The 17,937-nt window shown below is 48.0% G+C and overlaps 1 protein-coding gene across 2 annotated transcripts in view; it reads left to right on the forward strand.

Annotated features, from left to right (window-relative positions):
• The first annotated feature begins 704 nt into the window (after positions 1-704).
• The window catches only part of LOC124019955 (glutaredoxin 3-like), a 45,970-nt gene continuing 28,737 nt past the window's right edge, over positions 705-17,937 (forward strand). Inside the window, exons 1-3 of one of the 2 annotated variants that reach the window (XM_046335398.1) lie at positions 705-860; positions 2,044-2,150; positions 9,707-9,783. In XM_046335398.1, coding sequence (XP_046191354.1) covers positions 796-860; positions 2,044-2,150; positions 9,707-9,783 — 249 coding nt within the window. In that variant the 5' untranslated portion in view covers positions 705-795. Of the gene's footprint in view, positions 861-2,043; positions 2,151-9,706; positions 9,784-10,367; positions 10,402-17,937 lie in introns of those variants that run through there. The other variant, XM_046335399.1, reaches the window with a different exon arrangement.

Below are 17,937 nucleotides of genomic sequence, written 5' to 3' on the forward strand. Positions count from 1 at the left end.
TGCATGGAGGTACGTTTTCAGACTCATATCTAGCTGCAGGGTTTCACTGTGTTTTTCATATTAACCGTGATATTGCGTTCCGACCCCCCGGTTCAGCTCAGCGTTAACAAGCATAAACAGTAAGGTTTGTATCAGCTGGAAATCCACATAGAACAACAATCACTCGGTGAGCGATTACACACGTCTGAAAGAACAGTAAGGTTTGTGTCAGCTGGAAATCCACATAGAACACAATTCAATTCAATTCAATTCAAGGGCTTTATTGGCATGGGAAACATGTGTTAACATTGCCAAAGCAAGTGAGGTAGACAACATACAAAGTGAATATATAAAGTGAAAAACAACAAAAATTAACAGTAAACATTACACATACAGAATCACTCGGTGATCGATTACACACGCCTGAAAGAACAGTAAGGTTTGTGTCTTCTTGGAAATCCACATAGAACAATAATCACTCGGTGATCGATTACACACGTCTGAGAGAACAGTAAGGTTTGTGTCTTCTTGGAAATCCACATAGAACAACAATCACTCGGTGATCGATTACACACGTCTGAGAGAACAATAAGGTTTGTGTCTTCTTGGAAATCCACATAGAACAACAATCACTCGGTGATCGATTACACACGTCTGAGAGAACAGTAAGGTTTGTGTCTTCTTGGAAATCCACATAGAACAACAATCACTCGGTGATCGATTACACACGTCTGTTAGAACAGTAAGGTGTGTGTCTTCTTGGAAATCCACATAGAACAACAATCACTCGGTGATCGATTACACACGTCTGAAAACATGGCGACCTTAGTGGAGGCAACATCCTCGCAGCAGTTTGAGGACTTGCTATCAAAGGCTGGCAAGTATGTGTTTCATTTCATAACATGACATTGAAGCCATTAGCCATTGAATGAGTGTCATTCAAATTAGGCCCCGTGTGATATTTAGCTTACTGTGATAGCTACTTTTCCTGTTATATCTAAATCTAGCGTTAGCTAGCGTGATGTAGCATCCCCATGTTAGAGGGAATGATAACTAGCTAATGTTGTCTAGCTGCTCCAAATGAAAGTGCAACTAACTAACTAGCTTGCTATTTTTAAGCGGATATTTGCTTTTGCATGCTAGCTAATAACACACATGTTTATTGTACATGGTGTGAATGCAATTGATCATTGTAATACATGCTGATGTGTGTCACCTGATATAAACAGTCAGGCTCTTGTGTCTTGAACTCATGTGGGTTTCTTGTCACGATATGGCAGGGCAAGGCGACCTTTTCTATTAGGCAGACATTATATTCTATGCCTGATAATGTAACGTTAGGTTTAGCCCTTATATGAAAGGGAGAGATTAACCTCCCTTTATCAGACATGACTACTGTTATCCTACATCACATCAGGTGCCTGCCCATTTCAGAATTAGGTTGCTAACTAGGTCCATTCAGTTATTGTGCTTTTGAAATCCATCATTTCCAAGTAGGCTATAAAAATAATGTTTAATTCCAGACGACCTGTTGTGATCCAGTGTCCTAGTCATGTGATGTTCAGTTGGTCAGTGATCTCGGGCATGATCATCGTTGTATGGGAAGTAAAGAATGAACGGGTGTCAGTTAGCTCGGCCTATTGATGGTAGACAGTAGCTGGCACGTGTGCATGCATGTCCTACATCTTTAGCATGTGAATCTTTTGTATTTTTGTATTTTTTTTATTTCACCTTTATTTAACCAGGTAGGCTAGTTGAGAACAAGTTCTCATTTGCAACTGCGACCTGGCCAAGATAAAGCATAGCAGTGGGTCACTATAAAGTTGTGCTATTTTAGACCTATTGCTATGCTGAGATCTGACCCCTGTCTCTTCCTTGAGCCTCACCGGTGCACTAAAGATGTAGGACATGCATGCACACGTGCCAGCTACTGTCTACCATCAATAGGCCGAGCTAACTGACATCCATTCATTCTTACTTGCCATACAACGATGATCATACACGAGATCACTGACCATCTCAACATCACCGTTCCAATCTAATGGGACTTCTCTGTTCCACCAGGTTCTTGACGGTGGTCCACTTCCAGGCAGCATGGGCCCCTCAGTGCAGTCAGATGAACGATGTGATGGCAGAGCTGGCAAAGGAGAACAAACACACCATGTTTATCAATGCCTGATACATACTATACCTTGTGATGGAGGTTACATGATGCCTGATACACACACCTTGTGATGGAGGTTACATGATGCCTGATACACATACTATACCTTGTGATGGAGGTTACATGATGCCTGATACACATACTATACCTTGTGATGGAGGTTACATGATGCCTGATACACATACTATACCTTGTGATGGAGGTTACATGATGCCTGATACACATACTATACCTTGTGATGGAGGTTACATGATGCCTGATACACATCACAAGGTATAGTATGTGTGTCACATGTAGTGATGTTGATACCGGATGCTTACATGATGCCTGATACATCGCTAAGCAGCTAACTTTGAAGCACAGTGTGTCGTATCTCTTTTTTTGAAGCACAGTGTGTCGTAAGTGCGTCATCAATATCCAAAGCATCGTTTGATCACTTTTAAAAAATGTATTTTACCTTTTATTTAACCAGGCAAGTCAGTTAAGAACACATTCTTATTTTCAATGACGGCCTGGGAACAGTGGGTTAACTGCCTGATTTGTACCTTGTCAGCTCAGAACGACAGATTTGTACTTTGTCAGCTCGGGGGGTTTGAACTCGCAACCTTCCGGTTACTAGTCACATGCTCTAACCACTAGGCTACCCTGCCGCCCCAGGGTAGCTGAGGGCGATACGTTTTCTCCCAGAGTCATGGACAGAACATTTTGGAGTGTAGCATCAGGTAACCGGACCACCAGTATGCATCATAACACAACGTACACTCACAGGACATTACTTCAATTCTAATAATAATAATATAATAATATATGCCATTTAGCAGACGCTTTTATCCAAAGCGACTTACAGTCATGTGTGCATACATTCTACGTATGGGTGGTCCCGGGAATCGAACCCACTACCCTGGCGTTACAAGCGCCATGCTCTACCAACTGAGCTACAGAAGGACCATTCTGTTGGAGTTTAGACGAGACCAATTATGTACCCAAGGTATCTTAAATCAGGTTAAAAAAATACTGTTTTTCTGGTAATATGCAGTAGGTGATGGCACAATCATTATTTTAATTATTATTATTTTTTTGGGGGGGGGGGCTGGGCTCATAAGCCTATAGGCATAACATTTAATATACATGTGAGTGTTTTTGAATGATTTATCACCTTAGAAAGCTCTGTCCGTTTCGTTGGTGTTAGGCTTTGAAACAACATCCACAACAATCAGGTTTTTACAGTGTTTCAACCCTTCTGTTGAACTTCTTTCTTCAAATTGATCATCACCGTGAGGTGAGTTTTAACAGTAAGATAGGCCTTCTGTTTTAATGATAAGTGTTGGTTGTAATGTTAGATTTCATTTGCATTGATATCTGAGTGGTTAGAGGAACAATAGAGCCCTGAGTACCAGGAAATTAGGACCTGATGGGGGGACAATAGAGCCCTGAGTACCAGGCCATTAGGACCTGATGGAGGGACAATAGAGCCCTGAGTACCAGGCCATTAGGACCTGATGGGGGACAGTAGAGCCCTGAGTACCAGGCCATTAGGACCTGATGGAGGGACAGTTGAGCCCTGAGTACCAGGAAATTAGGACCTGATGGGGGACAATAGAGCCCTGAGTACCAGGCCATTAGGACCTGATGGGGGGACAGTAGAGCCCTGAGTACCAGGCCATTAGGACCTGATGGGGGGACAGTAGAGCCCTGAGTACCAGGCCATTAGGACCTGATGGGGGGACAGTAGAGCCCTGAGTACCAGGCCATTAGGACCTGATGGAGGGACAGTTGAGCCCTGAGTACCAGGCCATTAGGACCTGATGGAGGGACAATAGAGCCCTGAGTACCAGGCCATTAGGACCTGATGGAGGGACAGTAGAGCCCTGAGTACCAGGCCATTAGGTTCTGATGGTAGTTGGGTACAACCAAAGCATGTGCAGAGTTATTTTATATCCTGAGATTTTAGAGTATTCTGAAGAGATGTAGAATTACATTCATAGTTCACTGCTTTTGACCAGAGCCCACAGGTGCAATGTTGTACACTAAAACTATATAAGGGAATATGGTGTCATTTTAAATCACATGCTATTTGTCAAATGTTATTTGTCACAATACACATGTTTAGCAGATGTTATTGCAGGTGTAGCGAAATGCTTGTGTTTCTAGCTCCCAACAGTGCAGTAATATCTGAACAATTTCACACAACACACAGAAGTAAAGGAATGGAATTAAGAATATATAAATATTTAGACGAGCAGTAGATTGATATTTGATCCTACATATTTTACACTGTAAAACAGCTTTTTCTTAATTTGTGTTTCAAGTTATTTTTTTCTCTTCCAAACGATGAACAATATTCCTACATATTCCAATAGGAGTCTGCAGTTGCTGTACCAGCCTAGCTTGTCTCTAACCAATCAATAGCACTGTTCTTACCCGGGTCACATGGAAACAAGCATTTCACTATAAATATTTAGTGTCTATGTGTTTCCATTCTCATAGCAGTATTTCACTGCGTTGATGTAGGTTGTGTTCACGTGGCCTATAAGTGTCTGTCAGCCATAATGCCTCATGGGATCAGAGCACCAGCAGCAGAGTTCAGCTGCTCCAGGCAGGAAATAAGGGACGTCTGTAATGGCTGGCTGCGACAACCCGGGTCACTGATTTATGGATTACAATATGTGCTCGCTAAATATGACTGAACAATATCTCTGGGTCAATTTGTGCATCAATGTTTGTTTTCTTTCCTCTGCCTGGGGTGGGTGGGGGTATTTCTGGAAATTCATGGTGAAATTACAAAACTTCAAAAGCCTTGTTTGTGTGGTGCTCCAGTGTAGGACGGTAGCTAACTTAACCCCCTGTTTGTGGTGCTCCAGTGTAGGACGGTAGCTAACTTAACCCCCTGTTTGTGATGCTCCAGTGCAGGACGGTAGCTAACTTAACCCCCTGTTTGTGTGGTGCTCCAGTGTAGGACGGTAGCTAACTTAACCCCCTGTTTGTGTGGTGCTCCAGTGTAGGACGGTAGCTAACTTAACCCCCTGTTTGTGTGGTGCTCCAGTGTAGGACGGTAGCTAACTTAACCCCCTGTTTGTGATGCTCCAGTGTAGGACGGTAGCTAACTTAACCCCCTGTTTGTGTGGTGCTCCAGTGTAGGATGGTAGCTAACTTAACCCCCTGTTTGTGATGCTCCAGTTTCGGACGTTAGCTAACTTAACCCCCTGTTTGTGTGGTGCTCCAGTGCAGGACGGTAGCTAACTTAACCCCCTGTTTGTGTGGTGCTCCAGTGTAGGACGGTAGCTAACTTAACCCCCTGTTTGTGGTGCTCCAGTGTAGGACGGTAGCTAACTTAACCCCCTGTTTGTGTGGTGCTCCAGTGTAGGACGGTAGCTAACTTAACCCCCTGTTTGTGGTGCTCCAGTGTAGGACGGTAGCTAACTTAACCCCCTGTTTGTGTGATGCTCCAGTGTAGGACGGTAGCTAACTTAACCCCCTGTTTGTGTGGTGCTCCAGTGTAGGACGGTAGCTAACTTAACCCCCTGTTTGTGGTGCTCCAGTGTAGGACGGTAGCTAACTTAACCCCCTGTTTGTGTGGTGCTCCAGTGTAGGACGGTAGCTAACTTAACCCCCTGTTTGTGGTGCTCCAGTGTAGGACGGTAGCTAACTTAACTCCCTGTTTGTGTGGTGCTCCAGTGTAGGACGGTAGCTAACTTAACCCCCTGTTTGTGATGCTCCAGTGTAGGACGGTAGCTAACTTAACCCTCTGTTTGTGGTGCTCCAGTGTAGGACGGTAGCTAACTTAACCCCCTGTTTGTGATGCTCCAGTGCAGGACGGTAGCTAACTTAACCCCCTGTTTGTGTGGTGCTCCAGTGTAGGACGGTAGCTAACTTAACCCCCTGTTTGTGATGCTCCAGTGCAGGATGGTAGCTAACTTAACCCCCTGTTTGTGTGGTGCTCCAGTGTAGGACGGTAGCTAACTTAACCCCCTGTTTGTGATGCTCCAGTGCAGGACGGTAGCTAACTTAACCCCCTGTTTGTTTGGTGCTCCAGTGTAGGACGGTAGCTAACTTAACCCCCTGTTTGTGGTGCTCCAGTGTAGGACGGTAGCTAACTTAACCCCCTGTTTGTGGTGCTCCAGTGTAGGACGGTAGCTAACTTAACCCCCTGTTTGTGATGCTCCAGTGCAGGACGGTAGCTAACTTAACCCCCTGTTTGTGTGGTGCTCCAGTGTAGGACGGTAGCTAACTTAACCCCCTGTTTGTGGTGCTCCAGTGTAGGACGGTAGCTAACTTAACCCCCTGTTTGTGGTGCTCCAGTGCAGGACGGTAGCTAACTTAACCCCCTGTTTGTGTGGTGCTCCAGTGTAGGACGGTAGCTAACTTAACCCCCTGTTTGTGATGCTCCAGTGTAGGACGGTAGCTAACTTAACCCCCTGTTTGTGTGGTGCTCCAGTGTAGGACGGTAGCTAACTTAACCCCCTGTTTGTGTGATGCTCCAGTGTAGGACGGTAGCTAACTTAACCCCCTATTTGTGGTGCTCCAGTGTAGGACGGTAGCTAACTTAACCCCCTGTTTGTGTGGTGCTCCAGTGCAGGACGGTAGCTAACTTACATTTACATTTAAGTCATTTAGCAGACGCTCTTATCCAGAGCGACTTACAAATTGGTGCATTCACCTTATGACATCCAGTGGAACAGTCACTTTACAATAGTGCATCTAAATCTTAAGGGGGGGGGGTGAGAGGGATTACTTATCCTATCCTAGGTATTCCTTAAAGAGGTGGGGTTTCAGGTGTCTCCGGAAGGTGGTGATTGACTCCGCTGTCCTGGCGTCGTGAGGGAGTTTGTTCCACCATTGGGGGGCCAGAGCAGCGAACAGTTTTGACTGGGCTGAGCGGGAGCTGTACTTCCTCAGTGGTAGGGAGGCGAGCAGGCCAGAGGTGGATGAACGCAGTGCCCTTGTTTGGGTGTAGGGCCTGATCAGAGCCTGGAGGTACTGAGGTGCCGTTCCCCTCACAGCTCCGTAGGCAAGCACCATGGTCTTGTAGCGGATGCGAGCTTCAACTGGAAGCCAGTGGAGAGATCGGAGGAGCGGGGTGACGTGAGAGAACTTGGGAAGGTTGAACACCAGACGGGCTGCGGCGTTCTGGATGAGTTGAAGGGGTTTAATGGCACAGGCAGGGAGCCCAGCCAACAGCGAGTTGCAGTAATCCAGACGGGAGATGACAAGTGCCTGGATTAGGACCTGCGCCGCTTCCTGTGTGAGGCAGGGTCGTACTCTGCGGATGTTGTAGAGCATGAACCTACAGAAACGGGCCACCGCCTTGATGTTAGTTGAGAACGACAGGGTGTTGTCCAGGATCACACCAAGGTTCTTGGCGCTCTGGGAGGAGGACACAATGGAGTTGTCAACCGTGATGGCGAGATCGTGGAACGGGCAGTCCTTCCCCGGGAGGAAGAGCAGCTCCTTCTTGCCGAGGTTCAGCTTGAGGTGGTGATCCGTCATCCACACTGATATGTCTGCCAGACATGCAGAGATGCGATTCGCCACCTGGTCATCAGAAGGGGGAAAGGAGAAGATTAATTGTGTGTCGTCTGCATAGCAATGATAGGAGAGACCATGTGAGGTTATGACAGAGCCAAGTGACTTGGTGTATAGCGAGAATAGGAGAGGGCCAAGAACAGAGTCCTGGGGGACACCAGTGGTGAGAGCGTGTGGTGAGGAGACAGATTCTCGCCACGCCACCTGGTAGGAGCGACCTGTCAGGTAGGACGCACTCCAAGCGTGGGCCGCGCCGGAGATGCCCAACTCGGAGAGTGTGGAGAGGAGGATCTGATGGTTCACATAGATCTAGAAGGATGAGAGCAGAGGAGAGAGAGTTAGTATAGTTATCTAGTAAAGATGCTTAACCCCCTGTTTGTGTTTGTGTTGTGCCCCAGTGCAGGACGGTAGCTCAAAATCAAATCAAATTTAAATCAAACTAGCTAACTTAACCCCCTGTTGATATCAGAAACATCAGTGCGTTTCCTCACATGGAGCCTATTGTTTTTTTTTTACACATTGAATTGACTTGACCATGTGAGAAATATATATATTTAATGATTTTAAAGTAAATGAAAACTTGGAACTATTTTTTGTTCCTCTGTTAGTTTTGGATTTTTTGAGTGTGTGTGGTCCACACTAGTTCCTTTAATTTGAGCTCAGTTGGTAGAGCATGGTGGATTACCACTGTCAACTGTAACAAAGCAAATGGCTATATTATTATTATTATATTAATTTGATCCTGGTGGATTACCACTGTCAATATCCATCAGATCACAGCACCCGGAGCAGAGCAGGAGGTGGTGCTGTTCTGCTCTCTCATTTGTCTTGCTTGTTAGACATATCAAAGTGGTGAATGTGTGCTTTATTTTCTCCCTGAAGGGTGATGCCTCCTGGCTAAATAAACCGAGTGTTGAGGGGAAACTCAGCAGGGTGCAGTGGGGTTCTTCATGTGTGGATGCAGACATTGTTTGATGGCTTGGAAAGGGAACAAAGAGGGGTATCAACATTTATGTGGATGATCCCTCATTCACTCCATCTCTCTCTCTCCCTTCCTCCCTCATTCACTCCATCTCTCTCTCCCTTCCTCTTCCCTTCCTCCCTCATTCACTCCATCTCTCTCCCTTCCTCTTCCCTTCCTCTCTCTCTCCATCCCTTTCTCCCTCATTCACTCCATCTCTCTCTCCCTTCCTCTTCCCTTCCTCTCTCTCTCTCCATCCCTTCCTCCCTCATTCACTCCATCTCTCTCTCCCTTCCTCTTCCCTTCCTCCCTCATTCACTCCATCTCTCTCTCCCTTCCTCTTCCCTTCCTCCCTCATTCACTCCATCTCTCTCTCCCTTCCTCTTCCCTTCCTCCCTCATTCACTCCATCTCTCTCTCCCTTCCTCTTCCCTTCCTCCCTCATTCACTCCATCTCTCTCCCTTCCTCTTCCCTTCCTCTCTCTCCCTCCATCCCTTCCTCTCTCCTTCCTCTCTCTCCCTCCTTCCCTTCCTCTCTCCTTCCCTTCCTCCCTCCTTCCCTCCTCTCTCTCCCTCCATCCCTTCCTCTCTCCTTCCCTTCCTCTCTCTCCCTTCCTCCCTCCTTCACTCCATCTCTTTCTCCCTTCCTCTTCCCTTGCTTTGTCCTCTCTCTCCATCCATCCCTTCCCTCCACCCCTTCCTCCCTCCTTCCCTCCTCCCTTTCTCTCTCAATCCCTTCCTCTCTCTCTCCCTCCAACCCTTCCTCCCTTTCTCTCTCAATCCCTTCCTCTCTCTCTCCCTCCACCCCTTCCTCCCTCCCCTCCTCCCTTTCTCTCTCAATCCCTTCCTCTCTCTCTCCCTCCACCCCTTCCTCCCTCCTCCCCTCCTCCCTTTCTCTCTCAATCCCTTCATCTCTCTCTCCCTCCATCCCTTCCTCTCTCCTTCACTTCTCTCTCTCCTTCCCTCCTCTCTCTCTCTCCCTCCATCCCTTCCTCCCTCCTCTCCCTCACCCTTCCTCCCTCCTTCCCTCCTCTCTCTCCCTCCACCCCTTCCTCCCTCCTACCCTCCTCTCTGTCTTACAGCTGGAGGCAGAAGCAGTGCCAGAGGTATCAGAGAAATATGAGATTACCTCAGTCCCGACCTTCCTCTTCTTTAAGGTGAGTCTTATTACCTCAGTCCTGACCTTCCTCTTCTTTAAGGTGAGTCTTATTACCTCAGTCCCGACCTTCCTCTTCTTTAATAAGGTGAGTCTTATTACCTCAGTCCCGACCTTCCTCTTCTTTAAGGTGAGTCTTATTACCTCAGTCCTGACCTTCCTCTTCTTTAAGGTGAGTCTTATTACATTTACATTTAAGTCATTTAGCAGACGCTCTTATCCAGAGCGACTTACCTCAGTCCCGACCTTCCTCTTCTTTAATAAGGTGAGTCTTATTACCTCAGTCCCGACCTTCCTCTTCTTTAATAAGGTGAGTCTTATTACCTCAGTCCCGACCTTCCTCTTCTTTAATAAGGTGAGTCTTATTACCTCAGTCCCGACCTTCCTCTTCTTTAATAAGGTGAGTCTTATTACCTCAGTCCCGACCTTCCTCTTCTTTAATAAGGTGAGTCTTATTACCTCAGTCCCGACCTTCCTCTTCTTTAAGGTGAGTCTTATTATCTCAGTCCCGACCTTCCTCTTCTTTAATAAGGTGAGTCTTATTACCTCAGTCCCGACCTTCCTCTTTTTTAATAAGGTGAGTCTTATTACCTCAGTCCCGACCTTCCTCTTCTTTAAGGGGAGTCAAGTAGTGTAAAAAAACGAAGTTCCACTACTTGGCCAAAACTATTCTTGGATTCGGCTATTTCAGCCACACCCGTTGCTGACAGGTGTATAAAATCAAGCACACAGCCATGCAATCTCCATAGACAAACATGGCAGTAGAATGGCCTTACTGAAGAGCTCAGTGACTTTCAATGTGGCACCATCATACAATGTCACCTTTCCAACAAGTCAGTTGGTCACATTTCTGCCCTGCTAGAGCTGCCCCGGGCAACTGTAAGTGCTGTCATTGAGATATGGAAACGTCTAGGAGCAACAGCGGCTCAGCCGTGAAGTGGTAGGCCACACAAGCTCACAGAATGGGACCGTCGAGTGCTGTAACGCGTAAAAATCTGTCCGTCTGTCCTCAGTTGAAACACTCACTACCGAGTTTAAAACTGCCTCTGGAGGCAACGTCAGCACAATATCTGTTCGTCGGGAGCTTCATGAAATGGGTTTCCGTGGTTGAGCAGCCGCACACAAGCCTAAAATCACCATGCGCAACGCCAAGCGTCGACTGGAGTGGTGTAAAGCTCACCGCAATTGGACTCTGGAGCAGTGGAAATGTGTTCTCTGGAGGGATGAATCGACAGACAAATCTGGGTTTGGCGAATGCCAGGAGAACGCTACCTGCCCCAATGCATAGTGCCAACTGTAAAGTCTGGTGGAGGAGGAATAATGGTCTGTTTTTCATAGTTTGGGCCCCTTAGTCCAAGTGAAGGGAAATCTTAGCCATACAGCATACAGTAACATTCTAGATGATTCTGTGCTTCCAACTTTGTGGGTTTTTCTTTATTTTTCACATTGTAGAATAATAGTGAAGACATCAAAACAATGAAATAACACATGGAATCATGTAGCAACCAAAAAAAAAATGGTAAACAAATCTAAAAATATTTGAGATTATTCAAAGTAGCCACCCTTTGCCTTGATGACAGCTTTGCGCACTCTTGGTATTCTCTCAACCAGCTTCACGTGGAATGCTTTTCCAACAGTCTTGAAGGAGTTCCCACATATTCTGATCACTTGCTTTACTGAAGTTGCGAGACATTGCAAGCAACATTATTCTGATTGCTGACAGAGTCAGAACCGTGCAGTAGGCCTGTCTGCCCTCTCGCTCCGTCCCTCACTAGCTCGCTATGAAAGATTCCAGTGTTTTGTGTTCTCAGAAGTACGACAACTAATCACATCTCCTCCATTCCAAAAAATGCTGGATCTTAGGAGTCGATTCCTGGCGGAATTGAATCTTGACACCCCCTGAAATAGGAGTCGATTCCTGGCGGAATTGAAGCTTGACTCCCCCTGAAATAGGAGTCGATTCCTGGCGGAATTGAAGCTTGACTCCCCCTGAAATAGGAGTCGATTCCTGACGGAATTGAAGCTTGACTCCCCCTGAAATAGGAGTCGATTCCTGGCGGAATTGAATCTTGACTCCCCCTGAAATAGGAGTCGACATGCAAGGAGTCAAGGAATCAACTTATTTTGTGGTCGACTCTTCACCGCTACGTCATCGTCGTTAACAGTTGGACTAATAGCAGAGAAAGACCAGCATTATTTGTTTTCCTCATCAATCTACACGTCAATCTACACATCAATCTACACTGTATAATAAAGCAAAAACACGTTCAAACATTTTTACACATTTATATAAAAAAATGCAAAGAATTAATGAACTTAAGTATTCAGACCCTTTGTTATGAGACTCAAAATTGAGCTCAGGTGCATACAAACTCTTATTTTCAATGACGGCCTTGGAGCAGTGGGTTAACTGGTCTGGGAACAGTGGACTGGTCTAGGAGCAGTGGGTTAAACTGGTCTGGGAACAGTGGGTTAAACTGGTCTGGGAACAGTGGGTTAAACTGGTCTAGGAACAGTGGACTGGTCTAGGAACAGTGGGTTAACTGGTCTAGGAACAGTGGGTTAACTGGTCTGGGAACAGTGGACTGGTCTAGGAGCAGTGGGTTAAACTGGTCTGGGAACAGTGGGTTAAACTGGTCTGGGAACAGTGGACTGGTCTAGGAGCAGTGGGTTAAACTGGTCTGGGAACAGTGGGTTAAACTGGTCTGGGAACAGTGGGTTAAACTGGTCTAGGAACAGTGGACTGGTCTAGGAACAGTGGGTTAACTGGTCTAGGAACAGTGGGTTAACTGGTCTGGGAACAGTGGACTGGTCTAGGAGCAGTGGGTTAAACTGGTCTGGGAACAGTGGGTTAAACTGGTCTGGGAACAGTGGGTTAAACTGGTCTAGGAACAGTGGACTGGTCTAGGAACAGTGGGTTAACTGGTCTAGGAACAGTGGGTTAACTGGTCTGGGAACAGTGGACTGGTCTAGGAGCAGTGGGTTAAACTGGTCTGGGAACAGTGGACTGGTCTAGGAACAGTGGACTGGTCTAGGAGCAGTGGGTTAAACTGGTCTGGGAACAGTGGACTGGTCTAGGAACAGTGGACTGGTCTAGGAGCAGTGGGTTAAACTGGTCTAGGAGCAGTGGGATAACTGGTCTGGGAACAGTGGACTGGTCTAGGAACAGTGGGGTTAAACTGGTCTGGGAACAGTGGGTTAACTGGTCTGGGAACAGTGGACTGGTCTAGGAGCAGTGGGATAACTGGTCTGGGAACAGTGGACTGGTCTAGGAACAGTGGGGTTAAACTGGTCTGGGAACAGTTGGTTAACTGGTCTGGGAACAGTGGACTGGTCTAGGAACAGTGGGGTTAAACTGGTCTGGGAACAGTGGGTTAACTGGTCTGGGAACAGTGGACTGGTCTAGGAGCAGTGGGTTAAACTGGTCTGGGAACAGTGGGTTAAACTGGTCTGGGAACAGTGGGTTAAACTGGTCTAGGAACAGTGGACTGGTCTAGGAACAGTGGGTTAACTGGTCTAGGAACAGTGGGTTAACTGGTCTGGGAACAGTGGACTGGTCTAGGAGCAGTGGGTTAAACTGGTCTGGGAACAGTGGGTTAAACTGGTCTGGGAACAGTGGGTTAAACTGGTCTAGGAACAGTGGACTGGTCTAGGAACAGTGGGTTAACTGGTCTAGGAACAGTGGGTTAACTGGTCTGGGAACAGTGGACTGGTCTAGGAGCAGTGGGTTAAACTGGTCTGGGAACAGTGGACTGGTCTAGGAACAGTGGACTGGTCTAGGAGCAGTGGGTTAAACTGGTCTGGGAACAGTGGACTGGTCTAGGAACAGTGGACTGGTCTAGGAGCAGTGGGTTAAACTGGTCTAGGAGCAGTGGGATAACTGGTCTGGGAACAGTGGACTGGTCTAGGAACAGTGGGGTTAAACTGGTCTGGGAACAGTGGGTTAACTGGTCTGGGAACAGTGGACTGGTCTAGGAGCAGTGGGATAACTGGTCTGGGAACAGTGGACTGGTCTAGGAACAGTGGGGTTAAACTGGTCTGGGAACAGTGGGTTAACTGGTCTGGGAACAGTGGACTGGTCTAGGAACAGTGGGGTTAAACTGGTCTGGGAACAGTGGGTTAACTGGTCTGGGAACAGTGGACTGGTCTAGGAGCAGTGGGATAACTGGTCTGGGAACAGTGGACTGGTCTAGGAACAGTGGGGTTAAACTGGTCTGGGAACAGTGGGTTAACTGGTCTTGGAACAGTCGACTGGTCTAGGAGCAGTGGGATAACTGGTCTGGGAACAGTGGACTGGTCTAGGAGCAGTGGGTTAAACTGGTCTGGGAACAGTGGACTGGTCTAGGAGCAGTGGGTTAAACTGGTCTGGGAACAGTGGACTGGTCTAGGAACAGTGGGTTAACTGGCCTAGGAACAGTGGACTGGTCTAGGAGCAGTGGGATAACTGGTCTGGGAACAGTGGACTGGTCTAGGAGCAGTGGGTTAAACTGGTCTGGGAACAGTGGACTGGTCTAGGAGCAGTGGGTTAAACTGGTCTGGGAACAGTGGACTGGTCTAGGAACAGTGGGTTAACTGGCCTAGGAACAGTGGACTGGTCTAGGAACAGTGGGGTTAAACTGGTCTGGGAACAGTGGACTGGTCTAGGAACAGTGGGGTTAACTGGTCTAGGAGCAGTGGGTTAAACTGGTCTGGGAACAGTGGACTGGTCTAGGAACAGTGGGGTTAAACTGGTCTAGGAACAGTGGACTGGTCTAGGAACAGTGGACTGGTCTAGGAACAGTGGGTTAAACTGGTCTGGGAACAGTGGACTGGTCTAGGAACAGTGGGTTAAACTGGTCTGGGAACAGTGGACTGGTCTAGGAACAGTGGGGTTAAACTGGTCTGGGAACAGTGGACTGGTCTAGGAACAGTGGGGTTAAACTGGTCTGGGAACAGTGGACTGGTCTAGGAACAGTGGGGTTAAACTGGTCTAGGAACAGTGGGGTTAAACTGGTCTAGGAACAGTGGGGTTAAACTGGTCTAGGAACAGTGGGTTAACTGGTCTAGGAACAGTGGGGTTAAACTGGTCTAGGAACAGTGGGTTAAACTGGTCTAGGAACAGTGGACTGGTCTAGGAGCAGTGGACTGGTCTAGGAACAGTGGGTTAAACTGGTCTAGGAGCAGTGGGGTTAAACTGGTCTAGGAACAGTGGGGTTAAACTGGTCTAGGAACAGTGGGGTTAAACTGGTCTAGGAACAGTGGGTTAACTGGTCTAGGAACAGTGGACTGGTCTAGGAACAGTGGGGTTAAACTGGTCTAGGAGCAGTGGGGTTAAACTGGTCTAGGAACAGTGGGGTTAAACTGGTCTAGGAACAGTGGGGTTAAACTGGTCTAGGAACAGTGGGTTAACTGGTCTAGGAACAGTGGGTTAACTGGTCTAGGAACAGTGGACTGGTCTAGGAGCAGTGGGTTAAACTGGTCTAGGAACAGTGGGTTAACTGGTCTAGGAACAGTGGGTTAACTGGTCTGGGAACAGTGGGTTAAACTGGTCTAGGAACAGTGGACTGGTCTAGGAACAGTGGACTGGTCTAGGAACAGTGGGTTAAACTGGTCTAGGAACAGTGGACTGGTCTAGGAACAGTGGGTTAAACTGGTCTAGGAACAGTGGACTGGTCTAGGAACAGTGGGTTAAACTGGTCTAGGAACAGTGGACTGGTCTAGGAACAGTGGACTGGTCTAGGAACAGTGTGTTAACTGGTCTAGGAACAGTGGGTTAACTGGTCTAGGAACAGTGGGTTAACTGGTCTAGGAACAGTGGGTTAACTGGTCTGGGAACAGTGGGTTAACTGGTCTAGGAACAGTGGGTTAAACTGGTCTAGGAACAGTGGACTGGTCTAGGAACAGTGGACTGGTCTAGGAACAGTGGGTTAACTGGTCTAGGAACAGTGGGTTAACTGGTCTAGGAACAGTGGGTTAACTGGTCTAGGAACAGTGGGTTAACTGGTCTAGGAACAGTGGGTTAACTGGTCTAGGAACAGTGGGTTAAACTGGTCTAGGAACAGTGGGTTAACTGGTCTAGGAACAGTGGGTTAACTGGTCTAGGAACAGTGGGTTAACTGGTCTAGGAACAGTGGGTTAACTGGTCTAGGAACAGTGGGTTAACTGGTCTAGGAACAGTGGGTTAAACTGGTCTAGGAACAGTGGGTTAACTGGTCTAGGAACAGTGGGTTAAACTGGTCTAGGAACAGTGGGTAAACTGGTCTAGGAACAGTGGGTTAACTGGTCTAGGAACAGTGGGTTAACTGGTCTAGGAACAGTGGGTTAACTGGTCTAGGAACAGTGGGTTAAACTGGTCTAGGAACAGTGGGTTAACTGGTCTAGGAACAGTGGGTTAACTGGTCTAGGAACAGTGGGTTAAACTGCCTGTTCAGGGACAGAACCACAGATTTGTACCTTGTCAGCTCGGGGATTTGAACTTGGATTGGAATTGAGGTTTAGTAATAGTAGAGCAGGTAGAGAAGGTAGAATGCTTCACCGTCTGAACGGGACTCACAGTGAGACCCGGGTCTGAAAGGGACTCAGCGCGAGACCTGGGTCTGAAAGGGACTCAGCGCGAGACCCGGGTCTGAAAGGGACTCAGCGCGAGACCCGGGTCTGAAAGGACTCAGCGGAGACCCGGGTCTGAAAGGGACTCAGCGCGAGACCCGGGTCTGAAAGGGACTCAGCGGGTTACCCGGGTCTGAAAGGGACTCAGCGCGAGACCCGGGTCTGAAAGGGACTCAGCGCGGACCCGGGTCTGAAAGGGACTCAGCGCGAGACCCGGGTCTGAAAGGGACTCAGCGGGAGACCCGGGTCTGAAAGGACTCAGCGCGAGACCCGGGTCTGAAAGGGACTCAGCGCAGACCCGGGTCTGAAAGGACTCAGCGAGACCCAAACCGCTGCCAGCAGCACAGCTGCATTTGTTGTGTAGTTTTTTAAATTAAAACTGGAAACTTAAAAAAAAACCTTAAAACTGGAAACCGGAAAACTGGAAGAAAAAAGTGTTTGAAATAAACATTTACCGTGTCAAGTTCATTAGTTCTTTTATTCATTTTTTGGTACAGTATGGTTAGTAACATGCTGCCCTTGGGATGCCTCTATCAGCCTCCGAGACTGCTGGTAAGTAACATGCTGCCCTTGGGATGCCTCTATCAGCCTCCGAGACTGCTGGTAAGTAACATGCTGCCCTTGGGATGCCTCTATCAGCCTCCGAGACTGCTGGTTAGTAACATGCTGCCCTTGGGATGCCTCTATCAGCCTCCGAGACTGCTGGTTAGTAACATGCTGCCCTTGGGATGCCTCTATCAGCCTCCGAGGCTGCTGGTAAGTAACATGCTGCCCTTGGGATGCCTCTATCAGCCTCCGAGACTGCTGGTTAGTAACATGCTGCCCTTGGGATGCCTCTATCAGCCTCCGAGGCTGCTGGTAAGTAACATGCTGCCCTTGGGATGCCTCTATCAGCCTCCGAGACTGCTGGTAAGTAACATGCTGCCCTTGGGATGCCTCTATCAGCCTCCGAGACTGCTGGTAAGTAACATGCTGCCCTTGGGATGCCTCTATCAGCCTCGGAGGCTGCTGGTAAGTAACATGCTGCCCTTGGGATGCCTCTATCAGCCTCCGAGACTGCTGGTAAGTAACATGCTGCCCTTGGGATGCCTCTATCAGCCTCCGAGGCTGCTGGTAAGCATGCTGCCCTTGGGATGCCTCTATCAGCCTCCGAGACTGCTGGTAAGTAACATGCTGCCCTTGGGATGCCTCTATCAGCCTCCGAGGCTGCTGGTAAGTAACATGCTGCCCTTGGGATGCCTCTATCAGCCTCCGAGACTGCTGGTAAGTAACATGCTGCCCTTGGGATGCCTCTATCAGCCTCCGAGGCTGCTGGTAAGTAACATGCTGCCCTTGGGATGCCTCTATCAGCCTCCGAGACTGCTGGTAAGTAACATGCTGCCCTTGGGATGCCTCTATCAGCCTCCGAGACTGCTGGTAAGTAACATGCTGCCCTTGGGATGCCTCTATCAGCCTCCGAGGCTGCTGGTAAGTAACATGCTGCCCTTGGGATGCCTCTATCAGCCTCGGAGGCTGCTGGTAAGTAACATGCTGCCCTTGGGATGCCTCTATCAGCCTTCGAGGCTGCTGG

The sequence above is a fragment of the Oncorhynchus gorbuscha genome, unplaced genomic scaffold (genome assembly GCF_021184085.1).
Source record: "Oncorhynchus gorbuscha isolate QuinsamMale2020 ecotype Even-year unplaced genomic scaffold, OgorEven_v1.0 Un_scaffold_740, whole genome shotgun sequence".
In the NCBI taxonomy this organism is placed as follows: domain Eukaryota; kingdom Metazoa; phylum Chordata; class Actinopteri; order Salmoniformes; family Salmonidae; genus Oncorhynchus; species Oncorhynchus gorbuscha.